At 34.3% G+C, this 24,016-nt stretch overlaps 1 protein-coding gene across 2 annotated transcripts in view; it reads left to right on the top strand.

Annotated features, from left to right (window-relative positions):
- Positions 1-24,016, top strand: part of CLTC (clathrin, heavy chain (Hc)) — a 62,416-nt gene that overhangs the window by 14,140 nt on the left and 24,260 nt on the right. For both annotated transcript variants that reach the window (XM_004684433.2, XM_012726271.1), the window contains exons 2-14: positions 4,762-4,969; positions 7,401-7,669; positions 8,646-8,807; positions 10,876-10,989; positions 11,401-11,574; positions 14,568-14,765; positions 15,500-15,700; positions 17,757-17,909; positions 18,373-18,495; positions 19,490-19,627; positions 19,873-20,037; positions 20,144-20,324; positions 21,612-21,775. In XM_004684433.2, coding sequence (XP_004684490.1) covers positions 4,762-4,969; positions 7,401-7,669; positions 8,646-8,807; positions 10,876-10,989; positions 11,401-11,574; positions 14,568-14,765; positions 15,500-15,700; positions 17,757-17,909; positions 18,373-18,495; positions 19,490-19,627; positions 19,873-20,037; positions 20,144-20,324; positions 21,612-21,775 — 2,250 coding nt within the window. The remainder of the gene's footprint in view (positions 1-4,761; positions 4,970-7,400; positions 7,670-8,645; positions 8,808-10,875; positions 10,990-11,400; positions 11,575-14,567; positions 14,766-15,499; positions 15,701-17,756; positions 17,910-18,372; positions 18,496-19,489; positions 19,628-19,872; positions 20,038-20,143; positions 20,325-21,611; positions 21,776-24,016) is intronic.

Below are 24,016 nucleotides of genomic sequence, written 5' to 3' on the forward strand. Positions count from 1 at the left end.
TCCAAATTAGAGTTTTGGGGGTAGGGAGAAGCAAAAAAGTGTCATTTGTGACACTTAATTCCAGGATACTAAGAGTTTTGGGTTGACTGATTACATTAAACTTTTTCATTTAGCTTTCAGAATCTAAGTTAGTGTCAAGTCCTGAAATGTGTACTATTTGCAGAAAGACCAAAGTCCCACATCATCTTGCAGACTAAAATTATATTGCTTGTGTGGTCTTCTATAGAAAGGGAGCAGTTAATGTATGCTTTTGTGCAAGTTCCATTTCTCTTTTCTAAAAGGCAAGGTGGAAATACATACTTTAAGATGCATAGGTAATCTGAAATGGAAAGAAGTCTCTAATTGCTATGGGTTAAGAGAGGTGTTACTGGAAACATGGACCTGGTGAAGTTTGAATACTTTGCCAGATGCACATAATAAAGTTAACCCCTTTTCTCCTAAGTTTGACTCCATATTCTTCTCACTTTAAAAAAGTTTTTGAAGTAAAAAGAAAAAGGCACCCTTTACAGAAGCTCCAAACATACCTCAAAATAGTCTATCTTCTGTTGGAATAATGGTTACATTTTGCCAGTTGACAGAATAAAGAATGTGGCTTGAATTTGGATATTATTGTGTAGTCTCTGAAAACAGCTGCAAGTTCAGAGATGTGTTTGTTCTCTCAATTTACTAGTGGTTTATTCTACAGTCAATAATTCAGTTTCTGTGAGAGATGTCTCACATACCATCACTTTATAATTCTTATGAATATTTCATGGCTAGTAGGTGCTGTTTTGAAAATAAAACCTCTTTAAAATCTCTAAAATGCAACGATATTTTGAATCTACACAAGTTTTACTAGTCAGCTAGTATGATAACCCTTCCATATGATCCTGTTTTATAGTACATCTAAACTAGAATTGCAGTTAATGATGGTGACTTGTCCTAGTCCTCTGGTTTAGAATGCTTTCCTTGTGAATATTTTTGGGGGAATTATAGGTGAATGCTCTGGCATTTTCATTGAAGTGTATCATCAGAAAAGAAAAAAGAGTCTATTCAAATGGGTGGTTGCAAATGTAACTTTCTGTTAACTCATAAAAATTGGTTATTTGAATTGTCACTCTCAGAACTGGGAAAAACTTTTTAGGAAGTAATATCCTGTTTACTTGTGTACATGGACATCACTTCATTACTTTTTAAAAAATGTTCATACTTGTAGAATTGAATAAGTTTGCTAATTGCCTCTTGTTTAATTTTCTTTTTAAATATTTTATTTATTTTTGCTTATAAGATCTGGGGCACAGACCAGAGGTGTTAGGGTGAGAGAATTCACTGAAGAAAGAGTGGGGAGCAGAACAGGTGGATTGACTGAAATACACTGCCGATGGGAGCAGTGGGAGGGACAGGAGAGGTCTGCTCCACCATGTGGGTCACCTCCCTGTCCAGGGATCGAACTTGTGTTGTAGGGGCTGTGGACAGCTTCATAGTGCTGTGTTCTATCATGTATGCCACCAGAGAGGGGCCCCCCTTGTTTAATTTTTTAAGATTTATTTATTTATAGATATAAGAACTGGGGTATAGGCCAGAGATGCAGGGCATGAGAGAATTCACCAGAGATAGATTGGGAGGCAGAACAGGCAAATCTACTGAAATTACACTGCTGAGGGGGAAGTAGTGGGCGAGACAGGAGAGGTTAGCTCCCCAGCTAGGGGATGGAACTCATACTACAGTGGCTGGTGATAGCATGATAGTGCTGAGACTTTAAGCCTGGTGCCATCAGAGGCCCTAATTTTATTTTCTAAAAGAAGATTATATATCTTTTCAAATAGTTTTTGGAATAGTACTAGTACATTGTAAATAAAGGTCAAATACAGATTAAATAAAAGTTTTTCTTGGTACAATGTGTTTAATAAGAAAAGAATACAAGAATTACATAGGTTACAGGGATTTCAGGAAACAGGTTACAATCTCTTTTGTAACCAGAGATTACTGCCTTTTCTATAAAACAGCTCTGAGGCAGAAAGAAAATGCTCTTGACAGTACTATTTTCTTACTAGAAATTTAGAAACATGTTTCTTGATTTTTCCTTTTCCTCTTAGTTAACTGCCTTTTAAGTTTCTTAAAGTTGTGTTGCCGTGCGTGTCCTCTGAATTGGACAGTTAAAAGGAATATAGACTTACGTGTGGGTTCAGATAGTAGTGTTTGTGATTTGCATCCTTAAAATTTTCATTGAAGTAACTTGTTTTGAGCATTTTACAGGTTTCAGGTGTGTAGCATTATAACTTCACATTTTTGTACCCTTGTTTTACTAATTTTAATTTTCCTATTTAGCATTATTTTCATCCTTAATTTTTTTTTTAATTTACCCTCTGTTTTTTACAAAGATTTATTTATTCATACAGAACTGAGGTACAGGTCAGAGGTGCAGGGGCGGTGAGAGGATTCACCAGAGACAGAGTGGGGAGCAGAATAGGCATATTGACAAAGTACAATCTGAGGGGAACAGCAGGTGAGACAGGAGAAGTCTGCTGTGCCATGTGTTTCACCTTCCTGGCGGGGGACTGAACTTTGCTCAAGTGGCTGCTGCACTTTTTAACTGCTGTGCCACCAGGGTACCCTTTTTTTTAAATGCTATATAGGACTTAAGCTCTGACCATTGAAACTCAAAATTGTTTACGGTAAATGTTTGACTGTGACTTAAAGACAGAATTTTTATTTTACAGCGTCAATCAGATCACATGATGTATTTACATATATAGTTCTGGGGTCCTAATGAGTTGTCAAAATATTCTTTCCAGTTAATGTAAAGGTAACTCTAAGAATCACCTAGTCAGAAAAATAGGTATATACACTTCTGAAACTGGACAAATTACTTTGTGTAAGTTTTTCCTATGCCTTCCCATAGTCTCTTTGTATGCTATATGGGACCACTTTATCTTTCTCCATTATTTCTGAAACTGACATTCTCTGTGAAACTTACAGCTAAGAAGGAATGAAAATTAGTAATTCATAGTTTTAATGTAACTAATTTATTATATATCGTAGTTTGTGTGCTTGCTTTGCAGTGTGGCATATATTTGTAAAGGTAGTTAATTATCAACTTTATTACGATGTTTGTGTTAGTACTTGACTCCTTGTCCTGGTATTCAGTGACTAAGCTACTGTATCTACACTTTTTAATTGGTTATGCTTAAAGTCATTGAGGTATAAAAGGGAAGTGAGAGTAAAATGTAGTCTCTTTATGTTGATCTTGGCCTAACCACATAGTTAAATACTGTTAGCAGAAGAATTTGACAGAATAATTTAAAGTATAGTTAAGATGGTTCAGCCAGTTTGAGAATGAGTAGTGATATTGGTAGTCTGTGTGAGGAAGGAAGTATCTGAGGAACATGGGCAGGAGAAGGCCTTGCTTTTTTTTTGTAGTTTGCTCTATGTGAATTTATTTATTATTATTTTAAAAGATTTGTTTATTTATGCATACAAGAATTGGATTGTAGGCCAGGGGTGGGAGTTGGGGGGGGGGGGTTTGAGAGGATTCACCAGAGACAAAGGGGGGAGCAGAACAGGCAGATGTACTGAAATGCACTGCTGAGGGGAGCAGCAGACAAGACAGGAGAGGTCTGTTGCACCTTGTGGGTCAGCTCCCTGGCTGGTATGGAACTTGTGCTGCAGTGGCAGTAGCTTGATAATACTGACTTTATTTTTTTGAGTGTGTGAAATTTTTTTATGATTTATTTTCTTTTTACATGATTGTGTTTTCCCCATAAAATTCCCACCACCTGTTCACCTGTGAACCATCATCATAGTCCCTTGAGCTCTTCTCTCCCCTTGTTAGAACCCTTTTTCTCCCCCTCCCCTTGCAGAATCTCTTATTTATGGTCTGCTAGTTTTGTTTTATTATTATTATATTTTTTTCATGATCTTATTTGGTTCCCCTGTGTTCCTCCTATAATTGAAACTACTCATTATTTTTCTTTTCCCTTCTGGCTTATTTCAGTGAGCATGATCCCTTCAAGCTCCATTCATGTTGCTGCTAATAAATAGTGCTGACTTAATCCCTCTGCCACCAGCGAGGCCCCTCTTGCTTGTCTTTATAACCTAATTTTCTGCTGCTTGAGCTTTTTGGGAAGCTGTTATTTCCAACTTTCAAAAGCATTTACAGCTTCCTTCACATTACTACATGCCCATACCTATGCCTTAGCCTTTCTGTTCTTCCTTCTGTTGAGAAATCTCTAATCTGCCTCCCTTGAACTCTTTTTCTTCAAGGTCCCTTTTACATTATATTTATTATGGCACTTTTAAAAAGGATTGTGGTTTGTCCAATTATTAGTCCAAGCTCCTTTAAATCAAGGACTCCATAAAATTTTAAATCTTTTTTTGGTGTTAATTTTATTTTCAAATTCATGAGTCCACTGCTTATGAAGTAACTACTAAATGTTAAAGGGAAAGAGGTAAGAGGACAGATCCAGTTGTTCACTTATCTTAAACCAGAAACATTGATGATCCAAATACTTTGAACTATAAATGCTTATTCTCAGATGTAACTTTATTGCTTTCATCTCTGGTCTGCCTTAGGGTTAAATATTTATACAGGATTATACATTTATAATTATAGCAACAATGTTACAACAAAACAATTGAAGGCCATATTCACTGGGAGAATATATAGTCCATTATTTAGTTACTAATTGCATCACTTGAATAAATGACATGGATTTTTTTTATTCACTTTGTAACATGGTTTATTAATGTTTTGTTTTTGGTTCTTCTCTCTTTCCCCCCTAGCTCCAGAACCTAGGTATAAACCCAGGAAACATTGGCTTCAGTACCCTGACTATGGAGTCAGACAAATTCATCTGCATTAGAGAGAAAGTAGGAGAGCAAGCCCAGGTGGTAATCATTGATATGAATGATCCAAGTATTCCAATTCGAAGACCCATTTCAGCAGATAGTGCCATCATGAATCCAGCTAGCAAAGTAATTGCACTAAAAGGTATGAGAGTTTGTAGACTTTTTTCCCCTAAAACTCTTAGTATAATTTATTAATATACAGTAATTATGATCTATACCTCAATATATTGATTAAATTTGGTTAAATAAATTTACAAAATTAAAGCTAGTATAAATTTGATTGTAATTTTTATGACTTTTACTGGAATGTTTCTGTGAAACATTTACTTTCTCCTCAGTGTAGACGGCTTGGCAAAACTAAAGTTTTTGATTAAATGAATTTACATTTTATACCTTTGGTTTGGTAAGACTGCTAAAAATATACCACCATATATAGAAGCAGTAAAAATTAGTGATTCACTTCATGAAGTAAAAAACACTTTACTACCTAAACACAGCACATTGTGTTGTGATGCTAAACTTAACTGTTCATGCTGTGTCTTTTTTATAGTAGGCTTGTGTTTTCATTTAGATTATAAAATTCTAAAAATGGCTTAAATGTACAATTGATTGTGTATGTATTGGTGAATTTTAAAGCTTTGGAATCAAGGGTGTTTGAGTTTATTTGGACTTAAACAGGGTTCAAAGAACTGCATACTATCTGGAATTCTGTAGTAATTTTTTCCCTTTGGACTTCAGAGTGAAATGTAATTGATCTTTAAAAACAGACGTTTTAAAGAGGGCTTGGAGACCTATTGACAGTAGGCTTGGAGGCCTACTGTTTTTCACTTTGTTGTTTTCTTCTTGAAAGTAGAACGAAGAGTTCAGGTTACAAGTAATTTCTCAATAAATTTGTGTGTGAGTTGTCAAAGTGCAGAATTTTAAACAGATTTTTCTTTACATAATTAAAATGTGAACATAGTAGTAATACTGATTGAAGTTAGGGGGTTGGGAGGCAAGCATATTCATATAAATGTCACCATTACACACCCAAGATAGTAGTTCAGCTTACATCTAGGACCATATAGCCTTTTGCTTCTGTTAACAACAGAAAATACTAAGCTTCCATCAGCCACTCTTTAAAGAAGTAAATTCAACTGCTTAGCAACTCTCAACCTCTCTAGTAAAAGGCCATCGTTTTAATTTTCTCACAGTTCTTTTCTATTTGTAATGTTATTGTTATCTTATCACATTTCTTAATGCTTTCTTATGTGTGCAGATGGTGAGTTATCTTAAATTAGATTGTATTAGTTATTGTCCTGTTTTATAAAAAGAATAAATTGAAAAGATTTCAGAGCATTGTACGGTACTAGCTTTATAGATTTGCGCCTTTATATCTATGCTAGAATTAAGCTTCATTCCTTGCTCTTCTCCTCAAACCACTCCACATATATTCCAACCCACTTCATGTTAAAAAAAAAAAAAAGAATATAAAGAATATAAGTCTAATTGTGGATTGGGGAAGGCAGCAAAGGAAAGTCATTTTCAAATATTATTTCCCCCTGAGGCCAATTTTACATACCATGGCTTCTTTTTATAAACAGGACTATAACTCTCACAATTGTTTGAGTCCAGTTGTGGTTTATATATTGTGTGGGATGGGAATAACTTTTTGTTTTATGGAAGAAGTATTTACATATGTGGTAAGAAGGGTCATTGGCATAAAGCTGTGTATGTTTTGTGTTCGGTCCCATTTCTCTTCCCCTATACTATCTTAAAATTTTATTCTTCAGGAGCCAGATTTCCTTTGGCTCCCGAAATACAGTTCCCTTAGTCTTTAAGGACTATTCTTAGATAGGCTACTGATAGCTGTAGCTTTGCTCTCTCTTAATTTAAACTAAATCATTCAAATTACAAGTATAAGCATTTGCATCTGACTCAGTGAACTCTTAACACTCAAGGCAAATTTCATTCTTTTACTGTTTGATGTCTTCATTGGATGATGCTTGAACTTTGTTTTTATCTCCAGTATATTAGCAGCATCGAAAACTGTCCTTTGTCCTGCTCTCCTTTCCTCCACTACCTCTGCCTTTTCCCTTTGTATCTTAAGCCAATTAAATGTAGCATGCACTTCTCTTTTGTGATAGTGGTTTAAGTAAATCTCTTTTAAAAAGCTGTTTCCAAAAGATTAAGTTAAATGGGAGGGGAGGAATGAAAAAAGTGCACATTTCCCCCACCTATTAGTATCAGATTTGTCTTGTTCTGTGACCTACAACTTAGTTCATGAGTAAAGCATACTTAATGAAAGTGTGAAGATCATAACCCTGTTTTCCACCATTGTTACACTAACTTCTGTAGACTCATTTTTAGTTGGAATTTAGAACTAGATGAAAAAAGTCATTAAAGTGGCCTTATTAGAGACAGTTTTTGCTTCAGATATGTTCAGTGTCAGCTATCTCTTCCAGTGGTGGCTGTTCTGTAGAACCATTTTATTTGGAAATTAAAAAGCTTGTTACAGAGCTAATCTAGCTAGATACTAATTTATCTTGGACTTTGCTTTCTTGGTGATTTTTAATTCCTAATTTTCTTTTTAGCTGGGAAAACTCTTCAGATATTTAACATTGAAATGAAAAGTAAAATGAAAGCACATACCATGACTGATGATGTCACCTTCTGGAAATGGATCTCTTTGAATACTGTTGCTCTTGTTACGGATAATGCAGTTTATCATTGGAGTATGGAAGGAGAGTCTCAGCCAGTGAAAATGTTTGATCGCCATTCTAGCCTTGCAGGGTGCCAGATTATCAATTATCGTACAGATGCAAAACAGAAATGGTTACTTCTGACTGGCATCTCTGCACAGGTAACATTTATAGTTTTTATTAAAGAAAAAATCTAAAATTCTTAACATGTCTAGAGTACAGTTTATTTTGAAATTAGGTCTTTTGTTCTGAATCCTGTTGATTCTGATGTATTTTTGGAAGACTTTTTATCTTTTAAACAAAGATTATTTGCTTAATTGCCTTTATACTTACAATTACAGAGGACTTTTACTAAGTGATTTTAGATCTGTCTTGCAGAGTAAGTTGGTGTGTGAATGATTTGAAATTTGTCATGGATATTGACTTTAACATACTTAACTCTGTTTTTTTAAGTTTAGTATAAAGAGATGGTTATACATGTGGCACGTCTTAATATTCATGTTAAGTTTTTTTTTTTTGACAATTCAAATGCCACTCTGAACACATGTGGTTCAAGAACACTCAAATGACATACCACAAATATAGTCCAATGTTAAGATACTGGTCTTCAAACATTCAAACATTATAGTCAGTGGTGCCATACTTGCTGTGATCTTGCTAACATATATATACACACTCAGTGGCCACCAAACTTCTGCAGAGCTTCCTTAATTGTTATTTGAAGCCACCAATTTTAGCATGGTTGACTTTTTTTTTTTTAAAGCTCTGAGTAGTTATAGGGATCTCATTAAGATTTGGAATAACCAGCTCAACCCTGGCATAGTGCAAATGTGACTGCTAGAGGCTTGGAGGATGTCAAAGTGGTGTTCACCAGCACCAGGTCCTTGCTTACATGGTTACAGAGAAATTGTGCCTTCTTTCTAGAATGGAAAGTCTGTTGCCCTGAACCATTGCAATGCAAGATAGCACTTTAATAAGATAATATTTGGAGCTAACCTATAAATTAAGAGGTAGCAAGTCTACTTTGAAATATTAAATAACAAATAATTTATAAATTCTGCTCTAAGAGTAATTATTCCACTAAGTGATGAATCTAGGAATAAATCCCCTAAATTTATTCTCTTTGATTCTTTGTAGCAAAATCGTGTTGTGGGAGCTATGCAGTTATATTCTGTGGATAGGAAAGTGTCGCAGCCTATTGAAGGTCATGCAGCTAGCTTTGCACAGTTTAAGATGGAAGGAAATGCAGAAGAATCAACATTATTTTGTTTTGCAGTACGGGGGCAAGCTGGAGGGAAGGTAAGTTCTGACTTTGGAAATTATTTTAATGAAAACTTGTATTTTTCTGTTGCTAGTTAATTTCAAAGTCTTTGTTAATTTATTTTTAACATTCAAATTTATGCTGTTCAAATTCTTTGGTGATTTCCAGCTAAAACAAATAATGTTCTTAAACAACTTTTTGATAAAAGCTGTTTACAGTAAAACTTTCTGATTGTCCTTCTATTAATTTGTTGTTTTTCAAATTTACAATGTATAGGAATCAGTAGGCTAAAATAAAATATACTTTTGTATGCCTTACATTTCGAGGGTCTTGATTCAGCAAGTGGCTCTGTATTGTAAATATCCTAGGTTACTTGATAAAGGGAATGTAGACTACAGTCTCAATCTTGACTGTGTAACGGAATCACCTGCATAAATTGAAGTACTTTCTGTGAAATGGTTCTTAGTTGCAGGTAGCAGAGAAAAGTTCTGGTTGATTTCAAGCATAAACAATTAGTGAAAAATATAACCATGCTTGGAAAATGAAAAGAATAAGAGGGGATGGGCAACAGTCAGAACTTTGGCCACAATTCCTGCCAAAGAGCCTTGAGGGCTCTGCTGCTACTGTGATTGCACTGAGGATGTCACAGCCTTGGAGACTTGGTTTGACTGCTGTTAGCACTCTCAGAGTGGAATCTCTGAAGTCTTAATGTTTCTCCATTTTGAGTAGTTAAAAGTAAGATTGAGATAGCTTACATATATAATTATAGCCTCTAAGAAGGGAGGACACATGGAAAGAAAGTAGCCATTCTGCCTAGAATTTCAGAATAAGAATTCCTGAATCAAGAATGGACCTACCAACTTCTTAGTACAACAATGACTGAAAAACACTTGAGTTGATGGAATTTAAGCAAATAGATTTTACGAATCAGATAGTATTTTTAAGATGGAAGACCTGGACATTTAAAATATTTATTTTGTGAAATCCTGCTGGAAAAAAAACGAATAGTATCTCAAAATCTATTTATAATGTTTTGTTTTTTTTTTGCCTGTTTGGTATATTGCATTATATGTTTTTGTAGTATGCCTTCACTTTTGAAGGTTTAATTTTTTAATATGACTAGTTAGGCTATTTAGGTATAAAATTTTGTAATTTTCATGTACATATCATGGAAATGGTTTTAATGTTTTTCTGAGTCTTCCTGATATGACTGAGCAAAATAAATTATGTTCTTTCATTGACATTTTTTCTTTTCCTTGCTTTACTGACATGCAGCTTATACATTTTAAACCCAATGCTTCCATTTATTTTAAGGTTTATATTTTAAGTTGATACAACTTAGGTGGATACTAGAGTTGCTATATGGGGAGAGAGGAGTTTAATAACTTATGTTCGATTTATATTTTGAAATAATAAATTATAATTGAAAGCCATAAGAAAGCACCTTTGTGATAATGTATAACATTTTTTTACTTTGAGTTAAATTACTTGAGATGTGATTGTTTCCCTTACTCAACTGGTTATTTAAGTTTTTATTTTGAAATAATACTTACTCATGGGAAGCTGCAAAGACAGTACAGAGAAATCCTTTGTCCTCTTCCTGCTCCCATAGTTACATCTTACATAGCTATCCTACAGTAGAAAAATCAGAAATCAAGATTAGTACAATTATGTAATTCCATGTCATTTTATGAGTAGATTCTAGATACCATTCCATTTTCACAAAGATTTCCCTAGTGCTTCCCATCTGTCACACATCCTTCCTCTTCCCAAACATCCCTAACACCTGACGACTAATTCTCCATTTCTTTAATTTTTTCACTTTAAGAATGCTATCTATGTAAAAAGAAACATACTGTATGTGACCTTTTAAGATTGGCTTTTGTTTTAAACTCACCATATGGTTATGAGAATTCTTTTTATTACCAAAAAGAATAAATTAAAAATTCAGTAAAAACTGTATTCTGTTGTATGGATATACAGTAGTTTAATATTCACCCACTACAGAATATTTTGGTTGTTTTCAGGTTAGGGCTGTAAATAAAGTTGTTTTGGTCAACTGCTAAAAGATCTAGGTTCATATAAGTTTGATTTCCTTTTGAACAGTTACATATCATTGAAGTTGGCACACCACCTACAGGGAATCAGCCTTTTCCAAAGAAGGCAGTGGATGTTTTCTTTCCTCCAGAAGCACAAAACGACTTTCCTGTTGCAATGCAGGTATTTTCTAAGAAAAATAAATGGTCTTTAATATTTTCTCAACTTAATATAATCTGAAAACTGCCCATAATCAGTATAGTAGGTGGAGCTCATAAGAGTAAGTTTATTTGAAATAAAGTGTATTAGAACTTTATAAGGTAATGCCCTACTTATTAGTAATTTATAAACTGGATTATCCCAATTTACTCAGAATTATTTGTTATTTCATTCATTCATATTCTTGTGTTTTATGAAAGGCTGTGATATCTGTATTTAAATGTACTATATAAAGAATGGAAACCATAAGTATTTTAAATTTTTCATACAAGCCTTATCAAAGTTTTAGAATTTCACCACCTCTCAAATAGAATTGGAGTAAATTTTGGTTTATGAATTCATTATTTTACTGATGTGTTGATTTTCTTTGAACAGATCAGTGAGAAGCATGATGTTGTATTCTTAATTACTAAGTATGGCTACATTCACCTCTATGATCTTGAGACTGGTACCTGCATCTACATGAACAGAATCAGTGGAGAAACAATCTTTGTTACTGCACCTCATGAAGCCACAGCTGGAATAATTGGAGTAAACAGAAAGGGACAAGTAAGGAAACCTTAAAAATTAAGAGAAAATACCACCTACTATCATCCTTTTTCCCCCACCATGTATATAATTTTTATTGTCAGAAAAGAATACAAGAGACATGCTATAAATCTCTTTTTAATCCTAGTAGAAATTGTTTGGCATATAGTTATCTAGGATTTTGTGTATTTGTCTTCATTGTCAAAAAATAACTTTCATTCAAAGAAACTTCTAGGTTCACATTTAACAGACTACAAACTTATTAATATTTTCTTTTTACAATCTTAAGACATTATCAACTACAAGAAAACAAGTTCTTCCTACATCTGTTTTCCTAAACTTTGTTAAATAGTTAATGGAGGATGATACATTACAGTAACTATTCTGGGGTACCAGGAAAGTTACCCAATTAGGGATATTTTCTGAATCGGTCACATTCGATAACCTCTTCACATCACCTAGTAAGTGGTCCTTTTTGTGTTGCTAGTATTTAAATGTAATTTAAAATATTCTACCAAAAAGTATCTTATTTTCTAAAAAATTATTAAAATTTCAAAACAGTACATTTTTGCTCTTTCCTTTTACTAGTTTTCCTCCTAATAAGTATTTTTCTCCAGTAGTAAAGCAAAGGAAATAAATAGCCCTTGTTCTGTTAATGTTTAGAAAATGCTATGTAGGGCCCTCCTTGGTGGCACAGTGTTTTAAAGCGCAGCACTAAGAAGCTAGCCGCAGCCGCTTCGGCACAAGTTTGATCCTGGCCGGGGGGTGACCCACATGTCACAGCAGACCTTTCCTGTCTCTCTCACAGCTCTCCTCAGCAGTGTGCTTCGTCATTCTGCCTGTTCTGCTCCCCACTCTATCTCGGTGAATCCTCTCACCCCCAAACCTCTGGCCTGTACCACAGTTCTGTATGTATAAGTAAATAAAATTTAAAAAGAAAAAAATGATATATATACAAAAAGGGAAATGCTTTTGGAAATGGCAGTCTTTTCCCTACATATCAACCCTACTTTAGCTATATACCTGATAAAAAGTATTCTTGCTTTAGCCCCTAGAACTTATGTAGTCCTCCTAATAGGACTTATCATACTGAAATTGCTGTGTCACCATTCTTCATTAGAAAAAGAACTTGCTTTTCTCTTTTTAAATGTATTTTGACACCACTCAGTCTCTGGCACAAAAGCAACTTTAAAAATGTAGTAGCTCTAATTCAGTTGCATATCTCTTGCTCAGAAAAAAATCAAGAATGCATTAGCCTTTTCATGAAGTAGGTAAGTGATAATGTAATAATCATGAAGTTATATTAAGCCAAATACCTTTTTAACTTCTGTGTTGATGTTTTAAAGATAATGCTTAAAGTATCTTTGAGTAATTTTACCATATATGAAATTCATAACCGATTTTGGGAACATGTTTATTTTTCCCCACAGAATTCTATGTGCCAGCAGCTTGAATAAGGAGCATGGGTGTTCACAATACTTTTAGGTTTCAGGACTTTGCTCTTTTGATCAAAGCAGGTTATAACTGGGCATGAAGCTTAGGAATGAGTGTGAATGGTTTAAATGACATTTTTTGCTAGTATTTAGCTTCAATTCTGAATTGGGGTGATTTGAGCAGAAGTTACAGGAATCTTGTCTGTCTCCTGTAGATCTTAAGTACTGGATATTAGTAATGTGTTAAAAAATTATCTAAAAGTAGGATAAAGATGAAACTGGGTTTGGTCTTTGGGAAAGTGGATTTGCTCATCTTATTTTTCGTAAGAGATAAGCATTTAAATTAGGGATAGAAGAAGTCAGGAATGAAAGTGGCTAGTAAAGGAAGTTATTACTTCCTTTCTTTATTAAGGTATGCCTTACTATAGAGTAGAATGACATATTAACTATACATATACATGATGGTCTGAAACTTTTAAATTGGGGTCTCAGGTATAGAAATAAAAATATTTTGGAGATTAAAATTTTCAATTTTCTTCAAAGGGAATAAAATTACAGTCAACATAAACCATTGACTAACAGTTTGGTTATTGTGTTCTCAACTTGTAGTCAATTCTTTCTTATCTTTAGACAGAACTTTCCCATTTATTTAATATTACACATGTATATTTTAAGATTTATTTATGTATGCAAGAACTGGAGTACAGGCCAGAGGTGGCTGTGAAAGGAAACATCAGAGACAGAATGGGGAGCAGAACAGGCAAATTGAAATAAACTGAGGAGAAAAGTGGCAAGACAGGAGAGGTCTGCTGCACCATATAGGTCACGTCCCTGCCTGGGAATAGAACTTGTGCTGTAGTGGCTGTGAATAGCTTCAGAGTGCTGTGCTTTAATTCCTTGGGCCACCAGAGATGGCCCTACATACGTATTTTTCTAAAACACTGCATGTTGCTAATAATGCAATTAAATAAAGGTAAGTCCCTTTACTTGTGAGGAATAATAATTAAGAGATACACAAGCAATTTTAGTAGTACAATTAGTATTGTTGGGGGTAATAAGCTGGGGTATGTAATAAAATGGTGTTAGGGAGAATAATACATACCTAAATGAAGGATTCCCTTTCCCTGTGGTCATTAATAGTTCAACTTATAGGCAAATAGGGAACATTCTGTGGCAGTGACATTTTAGGAGGATTAGTGGTGGTTAACTATTCTCCAGGTAGAAGCAAGTGGAAATTGCTTTTTACTGGTGCCATATTTATTAAGCACCTACTATATACTTTGTGTTATAGTTAGATGCCTGAGATTTAGTGGAATCTGACCATATAATTATTTTGGGAGCAAAAGATTTAGGATCAGAGTTTGGAAAGTATAAAGTAAGGACTCACATATTACAGAATTGCCAATTTTAGGAACTCAGATGCTAGTACCCTTTCATCTTCTCTCCTAACACCAATTTTTAATTTTATTTTTTCTGGGAAGAAAAGTTGTCATCTTTGTGACTCAGATAATTGACTCAAATAAATTTGGTATTATTGACATCCAGATTAACGTTATGCATTCACTAATCTTTAAATTGCAGGTTCTCTCAGTATGTGTGGAAGAAGAAAACATAATTTCTTATATCACTAATGCTTTACAAAATCCTGATTTGGCTTTGAGAATGGCTGTACGTAACAACTTAGCTGGTGCCGAAGAACTCTTTGCCCGGAAATTTAATGCTCTTTTTGCCCAGGGGAATTACTCAGAGGCAGCAAAGGTGGCTGCTAATGCACCAAAGGTATATAGTTATAAAATGAAGTTACATGATTGAATTTGTGGTGTATGTTCTATTATTATTTAATTTTGTTTTTCTTTTTTGCTCTATTTATAATCTTTTTTGGTTTACACTTTTCCTGTAGTAGAATATGAATTACCCATTGATGTTTATAGATTGGGTTACATTTTTGTGCTCTAGATTTAGTTAGCTTTTAGAAAGAAATGTAGATCTAGAATGGGACATATTTATGTAGACAAAATAATGTTTAGTTAGTTAAAATACTGCTTCACATTCTCAGTGATATCTAGTGATTTTATTTCCAAAAGTTGAAGTTTAAGCAGAACCTTGTTAGTTATGGTAGTAAGGGTTGTCTGAAATATGACTGAACTTATTCTCATGTCTTACATTGGGCTGACACCTTTCATTTTGACCAACATTATAAAAATTGCACTTAATGTGAACCTAGAATAACAGTTTGCCATAACTACTTAATGATTATGCTTATTCTCCTATAGATTGGCATTGTAATGAGCAGTGTCATTGATATATTTCTGATTCTGAGTAATTTCATAACATTATGACAGATGTTTAGTGGTTTTTTTCTATTTAACATAGTATAGATTTGAAATCTGTTATTAGTACATGGAATGGGTATAGAAATGAAAATATTTAAGGTTGATTTAAGAGACCCATGTAATTATTGGTGTGAAGCAGAATCACCTTTAAGGAGTCTTTACTACTTTTCTTTCGTAAAGGGAATCCTTCGTACTCCAGACACCATCCGTCGGTTCCAGAGTGTCCCAGCCCAGCCAGGCCAAACTTCTCCTCTCCTTCAGTACTTTGGAATCCTTTTGGACCAGGGCCAGCTAAACAAATATGAGTCCTTAGAACTGTGTAGGCCTGTACTTCAACAAGGACGGAAACAGCTGTTGGAGAAATGGTTGAAAGAAGATAAGGTATGGTAACTTAGGTTAAGCATACTTGTGCTTAGCAAATACTGCTGCATTAGCAAATGAGAAACTTGTAGGCTGTCCAAAATGTCTCCAGCCATTATTTACTGCTGGTGGAAACAAAAACACAAGGAAAGATGCTACATGAAATGCATAAACTTATTTCCTTTTAAAAATGTATTTTTATGATGTGTTGATATGACTTTTTTTATTTTTAGTTTTTAAAAATGAAATCCAGGACTCTTACTTAGTGGTTAAAACTATTACCTTGGAAGCAATTATTGCCCTTTATCTTTAGGAAAAGCTTATTCTGGGTCTCATAGCTGCAATATGCATTCCTATTTGTCAACATTTGTTACATTCATTTGGTTGAAAAAGTAGTTTGAGTATGGCTGAAATCATCTTTTGTTTTAGAACTGCCTAGGTGTTATCAAGATTGAGGTCTTTGCTACTAGTAACCAACTGTGTTTGGATGTGTAAGGGAAGATGTTATAAAATGTGGGATTGTGAATATGTAAACATGATAGTAGGACTGTTTAATTAGCAGTGATAATAGTTTCAAAAAATGACTTCACAGAATTTGGCATTTTGTGGATAACGCAGTTTCTTGAAGTTCATTTAAATGTAAATCTTTAAGATAATTTTTAATAACCAACTTTCTTTACAGTAGGATTTCTTTGTGCCTTTGATACTCACTCACTACTTACTATTTTTCTTGAACACAGAACATTTAATGGCATTGTTTTCTAGAGCACAATATGGAAAACGGTGCTTATTTATAAGGCATCTAACAGAGTTATACAGTTCATCAGTGTTAACTATTTTTTATGCCACCATAAAATGTCTTTCTCCACTAAGTGGGAATATTGAATTTTATTGTCTTATGCCATTGATTTGCCATATTTCAGTTCATGTTTCAAGAACTGAGGTGGTATTACTTAAAGCACTTTGAATAGTGTAGAACTTTTAATGTTTATATGCCTTTCAGCATTAGTATATATTGAACAGTGTTTTTACATTACTAATTCCAAGTCCTTGTTTCTTGACCTAGCTTCTGGCAATCTTATAGGATACTGGAGAATAGTACATCAGAGGTGGGATGCTTGGACAGGAGTCTGCTGAAGAATAGTTACTAGCCACACTAGCTAGTATTTGAGGTCTGTTTTAATTGTTTAAGATAATGGATGATGGGAACAGTCAGGTAGCTGAGTTGACCAATGTAACTGAAGGCTTTTGGGGTACCATTACTTTTTTTATGTGAGTGGTTATATGGGATCTACTTGTAAAAGGGTCAGAGTCAACTTTTCATTAGTTAGCATGTTCAGTTAAGAGACAGACTCAGAAGAACTCGTTTCTTCTTAGTACTGAATATAGTGATAGGGGTCTTTTTCTGTCATAACCATGAATAAGAGAAAATCAAAAAATAGTATGTAAGTGAAACATTTTAGGGAAAGCTGCTTTCCAGATAGGATGGCTAAATCAAATTGAACAGTATAGAGAAAGGTACTTGCTTATATATCACAAAAAAATTCTTAAACTTTTGTTTGACTTTGTATAATTGGTGTCCTCATTTACTACCTTAAATCTTAAAATCAAGAAGATAGTGAACTTTAAATCTTTCAGATACCAGTTTTATGGTCCTTAATGATAATCCTCATTTGACTCCTTAAGTATTAATGAAAAGCTATAGTATTTTTGAAAAATTGGGACCATGTAAGTACCAACTCTAATATTTCTAGAAGTACAAGATCTGCTCTTTTTCAGTATTTAACATTCCTAACAAAGTAGTTGGTAATACCTGTATATGTGATGTTTTTGGTGGACTTTTTCTCCTTGTTTACGTACAGTGTATGAAGAATTCTGCTGAAACATTGCTGTGGTTGTAAAATCAGCAGTCTATACTACCCACAACCCCTGCATAGTTATAATACATTCTGGGGAAAAAATGAATAACAAAGTGTCTAGTATCATATTTAGTTGTTACTTATAGTGAAAGTAGTATCAACTGCTCATTTATAAAATAGCTGTGGATTACCAAGCAATTTGTTTTTCCTTTGTACAGCTGGAATGTTCTGAAGAACTGGGTGACCTTGTAAAATCTGTGGATCCTACTTTGGCACTTAGTGTGTACCTAAGGGCTAATGTTCCAAATAAAGTCATTCAGTGCTTTGCAGAAACAGGTCAAGTACAGAAGATTGTTTTATATGCTAAAAAAGTAAGTTCAGTGAAATAAACTTCCTGTATAGATTCATTAAAACATTAAGAGAAAATATATACTAAATTTTGGTGATTTCAAAGGTAGACTGTCCTTATATTGTGAATTACTTTTAAAACCCTTTTTTAGTTCTCATATAAAGAATTCACATTGGCTTAAAATAGAGGTAGTTACTCTTGCATGGCTTACTAAAATTTAAGATGACAGGCATGCTTTACCTATTTAGAATAAATAGTGAAGTGGTCATTCACTGAAAATGATTATACTTAGTTTTAAGTCTTACAGCTATTTATTCAAGTATGTCATTATCATTTGCCTAATATAAGCTAAGATCACATTGAAATACTTAAGTTAAATTCAATTTGCACTAGATATATGTTAGCAAGGTTGTGTTATAGAAAACATTTTTAAATGATAAAAGTCAAAACTTTGCATGAAGGTTTAAGTTTTTGTCTGTTTGTAGGTTGGATATACTCCAGACTGGATCTTTCTTCTGAGAAATGTTATGCGTATCAGTCCAGATCAGGGACAACAGTTTGCTCAAATGTTAGTTCAGGATGAAGAGCCCCTTGCTGATACCACACAGGTAAAATGTATTCTGTAGAAGTTGATATAAATGGAGTATGGTAGGATCTGAGTTTAAACATCTTTGGAGAAGAAGAGGATAACCTTTCAATTTGTAGAAATTAAAGCTGTGTCTCTGCATGGATAAACTTCAAGTGTTTTTAAAAAAGATGCATAATGGACATACCATCTAACATACCATCTATGTGTACTTTTAAAACATGCATGCAAAATGAATGCTATCTTACTTAGATATAGATTTATTAAATACATATGGAAATGATAAACTATAGTTGCTATTGCTAGGTGAAGGGAGAGGGAAGAGGAAGTAGGAGTCACAATCATTCATACTGTTTGTGTTTATGTATTTTAATTACATCAAAATTAAGCCTTGAAAGCTATCAGTTTCATTTTATTATACTTACGGTATTTTGAAATATTCAGTAGTTCTGTTTTCACAGAAGTAAAGATTAGTCCAGACCATTAATTTACTTTTAAATTAATGACATTAATTTCTCCAAATAATATTCTTTGAATTTGCTCTGGCAATTTTTTTTTTTTTAAAGATTTATTTATTTATTCATACAGAACTGGGGTACAGGCCAGAGGCTCAGGGGCGGTGAGAGGCTTCACCAGAGACAGAGTGGGGAGCAGAACAGGCAGATCGACGAAGTACACTGCCGAGGGAAGCAGCGGGCGGGCCAGGAGAGGTCTGGCTCGCCATGTGGTCTCCTCCGGGGCAGGCGGCAGGCGGGAATCGAACTCATGCGGAAGTGGCTTCAGATTCTCAGTGCTGTGCTTTAACCCGCTGCGCCACCAGGGAGGGCCGCTCTGGCAATTTTTTATATGAAAAGGATAAAAATTTAATTTCTTCTCCTTACATATTGTCAATAGTATCATAAAACAGTTTTTAGACATCATAAGTTTATTCTGGAAACCTATACTGTGTTGTAAACTAATGTTAACTCAATAAAAAGAAAAGGAAAACAAGTCCTTTTTTTTTTTTTTTTTTGTAGCTTGTGGATGTCTTTATGGAATACAACCTAATCCAGCAATGTACTGCATTCTTGCTTGATGCCCTGAAGAATAATCGCCCATCTGAAGGCCCGTTACAGACACGCTTGCTTGAGATGAACCTTATCCATGCACCTCAGGTTTGTGTTAATGCTTTTTAGGCATTTTCTGAGCATTGTCTTTATAGTTGTTCAGAGCTTCCTAGCTTAAGTTATTTGAAGCTATGGAGAAATCTATTTCAAAGAAAAGTTAGCTAACATTCCTTTGTGTGCTCTCTCCTTTGTCAGCTCACTATTGAATGTGTAACGTGGATATAGAATATGGCTATAAATAAAGTAGTAAAATGAGCTCATTCTATTTGATTTTGCTATTTGTGATTTTATAGGTTGCAGATGCTATTTTAGGAAACCAGATGTTCACACATTATGACCGGGCTCATATTGCTCAGCTATGTGAAAAGGCTGGCCTCCTGCAGCGTGCATTAGAACACTTCACTGACTTATATGATATAAAGCGTGCGGTTGTTCACACTCATCTTCTTAACCCTGAGGTAATTTGACTCTCCTACCTACTGAAAATGTGACACTGAATGATAATTTCATCTCTGTGAAGTTCAGTATTATTTTATATATTTATTTACTTATTTTGTCCTATAGTGGTTAGTGAATTACTTTGGATCCTTATCAGTAGAGGACTCCCTGGAATGCCTCCGGGCCATGCTGTCAGCCAACATACGTCAGAATCTGCAGATCTGTGTTCAAGTGGCTTCTAAGTATCATGAACAACTGTCAACTCAGTCTCTGATTGAGCTTTTTGAATCTTTCAAGAGTTTTGAAGGTAATAAGGAACTTTTGAGTTGTTTTTAATTAGGGTAGTCAAGAGGAGTTTTCTTAATGATTATAGCCTGTTGGAAATGCTGTCTTTCTATGAACTCAATTTTATGGGACTGATTAATTTTTATAAACCAGTAAATCTTGTCAGGCATCAATGCGATGTACATGATTAGAGTTTTATAAGTGGATTAGAGGCTGAATTTTAACATAAATATATGTAGTTCTCTAATTGTATAAAATGCAAATAAAGACTGATGATTGGTTACATGAATATTCCATACTTGTTCTGACTCTTAAAATAGCAAATATTTCTAGCCAAGGACAGTTTGTAACTTGTTGTTATAAAGTAGGTTTTCTTAACCTCAACACTACAGACATTTTGGGCTGGATAATATGTTGGGGTTAGATGTGCTATGTTATCAGTGTCATGCAGGTTATTTAGCATTCCTGACTATATCCAGTGATTGCCTGTAGCAGTCAGTTCCACCAGCTGTGATCAACAAAAATGTTTCCAGAAATTGCCAAATGTCTCCTGGGAAGAAAATCGCTCTCACTTGAGCAGCACTGCTGTGTTCATGTAAATCACTTATTGAATGATCCTTAATTTCCGTAGCTACATTGGTCCACAATTACCTTTTCTTCCCTGTTTTTTGTTATTTTACACTGGGTAGAAGATTTCTACTGGTTTTTTAAATTTTCTGAATTTCTGTATATCAAATAATCACTAAATTTTAACTAGCCCTTTATTAGTGCAGTAGCCACTAGCCACATGGAGTAAGTGTGTAGATTTCAAAGTAATTGAAATTGATTTAAATTAAAGTTTAGTTCTCTGTCACAATAGCCACATTACAGATTTTTTGTAGACCCCATAGTAGATACAGTGCAGATCAAAAAGATTCTCATCCCTGAAGAAAGTTCTGTGGGGACAGTACTACATTAAAGTCTCACCAAACTAGTTTTGTATGTTTCCTATAAACTGTGTAAGAAAAAACACCTGTTGTTGTGGGACTTCCTTTGAAATGTCACATTTGGAAGATGGTGTATTTGTTTAGCTTTGATATTACGTAGTTGCCTCTTACTTCTTAAGTATTAGAAAAATTGTGTTATATTTTCTGTTTTATAGATTTAAAGTGAAAATCCATTTTTATTAAACTATTGGATTCATTAATATTTCTATGAGTTTTATGAGCTACCAGTTTTTATTGGGGAATATACCAATTTTCAAAAATTATTTTTGTTTTGTCACCTATGGTGACACCTGTCATTAATTTCAGTTATTTGTTTCTTTAAGGTCTCTTTTATTTTCTGGGATCCATTGTTAACTTTAGTCAGGACCCAGATGTGCACTTTAAATATATTCAGGCAGCTTGCAAGACTGGACAGATCAAAGAAGTAGAAAGAATCTGTAGAGAAAGCAACTGCTATGATCCTGAGCGTGTCAAGAATTTTCTCAAGGTAAGTGGTTTTAAGTTATGTGTTTTGTAGTTGGTTTGAAGGCCAGCTGCTCTACAAGATTTTGGTCATTGTTTTATAATGTTTTTTCCCTAAATGTGAAGATCTTAGCATTTATAAATTGTGTTCTGAATTATTTCTTCCAAACAAAATACTCGTGGTTTCCTTTGAAATAGGGAAGGAAATTGGTAAGTAATACTTAAGAATGGCCATTTGTTTAAAAGAAAAAATAGCACTATTTAAAAGGAAAATACTCTTTTATTTTAACCTCAGGGAAAAAAAGTTTTGAAAAGTGGCTGTAGACTCTAAAAGTCATTTTAGAATATCATTTAGATTCCTTTTGAATATTAAGATCATCTTACTCCTGTTATTTTAAAGAGCCTTTATTGTATGCAAATAGTTCATAGATTTATGTGTTATCAAACTAACCTCTCAAGAAACTAAATTTAAATTCCATAAAGTGCATAAATTGAAGGTAAGGTCATATAACAAAAACTCCACTTTGTGATACATAAATTTATAGAAACATAAGATCTGTTTGTATTTGAATGAAGTAATGATCTACCTATTAATTACTTAGTGAGGAAAATAAACATTTAGAATGTGAAGTTGTCTGGCAAAGGATGAATCAGAATTTTAATGATGAATTTAACATTATATATATCTCTTTTATTGAAACAAACCAAAATGTTCATTGTATAATAAGTAGGAAATTTCCTTACCTTTATGCAGCTGTCATTGTATTAGCAGATTGTTCTTTTTAGATTTTATTTATTTATGCATACAAGAACTGGGGTACAGGCCAGAGGCATAAGGGGTGTGAAAGGATTCACCAGAGACAGAGTGGGGAATAGAACAGGTAGACTGACTCAAATACACTGTCAAGGGAAGCAGATGGTGGGACAGGAGAGGTCTGCTGTGCCATGTGGGTCAGCACTCTGGCCGGGGATCGAACTCATGCTGCAGTGGCTGTGGACAGTTTCAGAGTGCTGCACTTTAACCCCTTGCACCACCAGGGAAGCCTCTGAACAGCTAAATTCTTTTTTTTTTTTAAGATTTATTTTTTATTTATGCATACAGAACTGGGGTACAGGCCAGAGGTGCAGGGGCAGTGAGAGGCTTCACCAGAGACAGAGTGAGGAGCAGAACAGGACAACTGACGAAGTACACTGCTGAGGGGAACAGCGGGCCCGGTCAGGAGAGGTCTGCCGCGCCATGTGGGTCACCTCTGGGGCTGGGGATCGAACTCATGCTGAAGGGCTTTAGCTTCTCAGTGCTGTGCTTTGACCTGCTTGACCACCAGGGAGGGCCTGAGCAGCTAAATTCTTAAGGGGCATTGTGTAATAAGGTAGTTAATTAAATTTGTCCTGTGTTTTATATTAAAATATAAACTTCCCCCCAAAGCAGAATTTTATGATGTCTTGGCTATCATGGATAGTCTCAGTTGCCTGGCTAGTTTGAACCAAAGACTTCACTTATGTCTAAAAATCCTAGCAGATGAGAAAGATTTCATGCTACATGCTTGACTAGTGTACCCATAATACTAGTTCACTTCTTCTTTTCAGTATCAGTACTGCTTCCCCTTTTTAAAAAATATTACCAAGATTTTTTCCTAAGTAATAGGTTATACCAAGATTCTTAATACTAATTTCTTTGTTTTTACTAAGTTCTCAGCTTCTATGCTTCAACTGTAACTTTTATCAATAGGTTTTAATTTTGTTGTCATTTATTTGTAAAGCAGTACTAGACTATTTTCATTTAATTATGATTTTCTTGAACATAAAAAAAAATCTAATTAAAGAATTTAGCAGCCTTCGGGTTGTTCAGCCCATGACACCTAATTAGATATGCATTAAGTACAAGCCTAATAGAATAAGGGAGTAGATGTCTTCAGACCTGGTTCAAAATCCATTTCTTTCAGTTATTAGCTACTGTTTGTTAATTGAATGTATGCCTAGCTGTTATCTTGGGCTAGTTAACTAATGTGTTTCAGCCTTGATTTCAACTGCAAACAATATTTGTCAAGTACCTCTGTACAGTTAGTATTCCATGCATAACACTAATTATTAAGCTGTGTTAGTTGACCCTGGAAGTAAGGTAGAGTGTCTATATCTGATTTCTATCAGGCAGGTTTCTTTTTGAGTTTGTTATTTGTGACTCTTTGAAGAAACTTTAATTCCAGCCTGAGTTAGCGGCAAATCTAACGTGTTTTTAAATAATATGAACTGGAAGTTCAATATTAAT

This window comes from Condylura cristata, unplaced genomic scaffold (assembly GCF_000260355.1).
Source record: "Condylura cristata isolate star-nosed mole 26May11 unplaced genomic scaffold, ConCri1.0 scaffold00017, whole genome shotgun sequence".
Classification (NCBI taxonomy): Eukaryota; Metazoa; Chordata; class Mammalia; order Eulipotyphla; family Talpidae; genus Condylura; species Condylura cristata.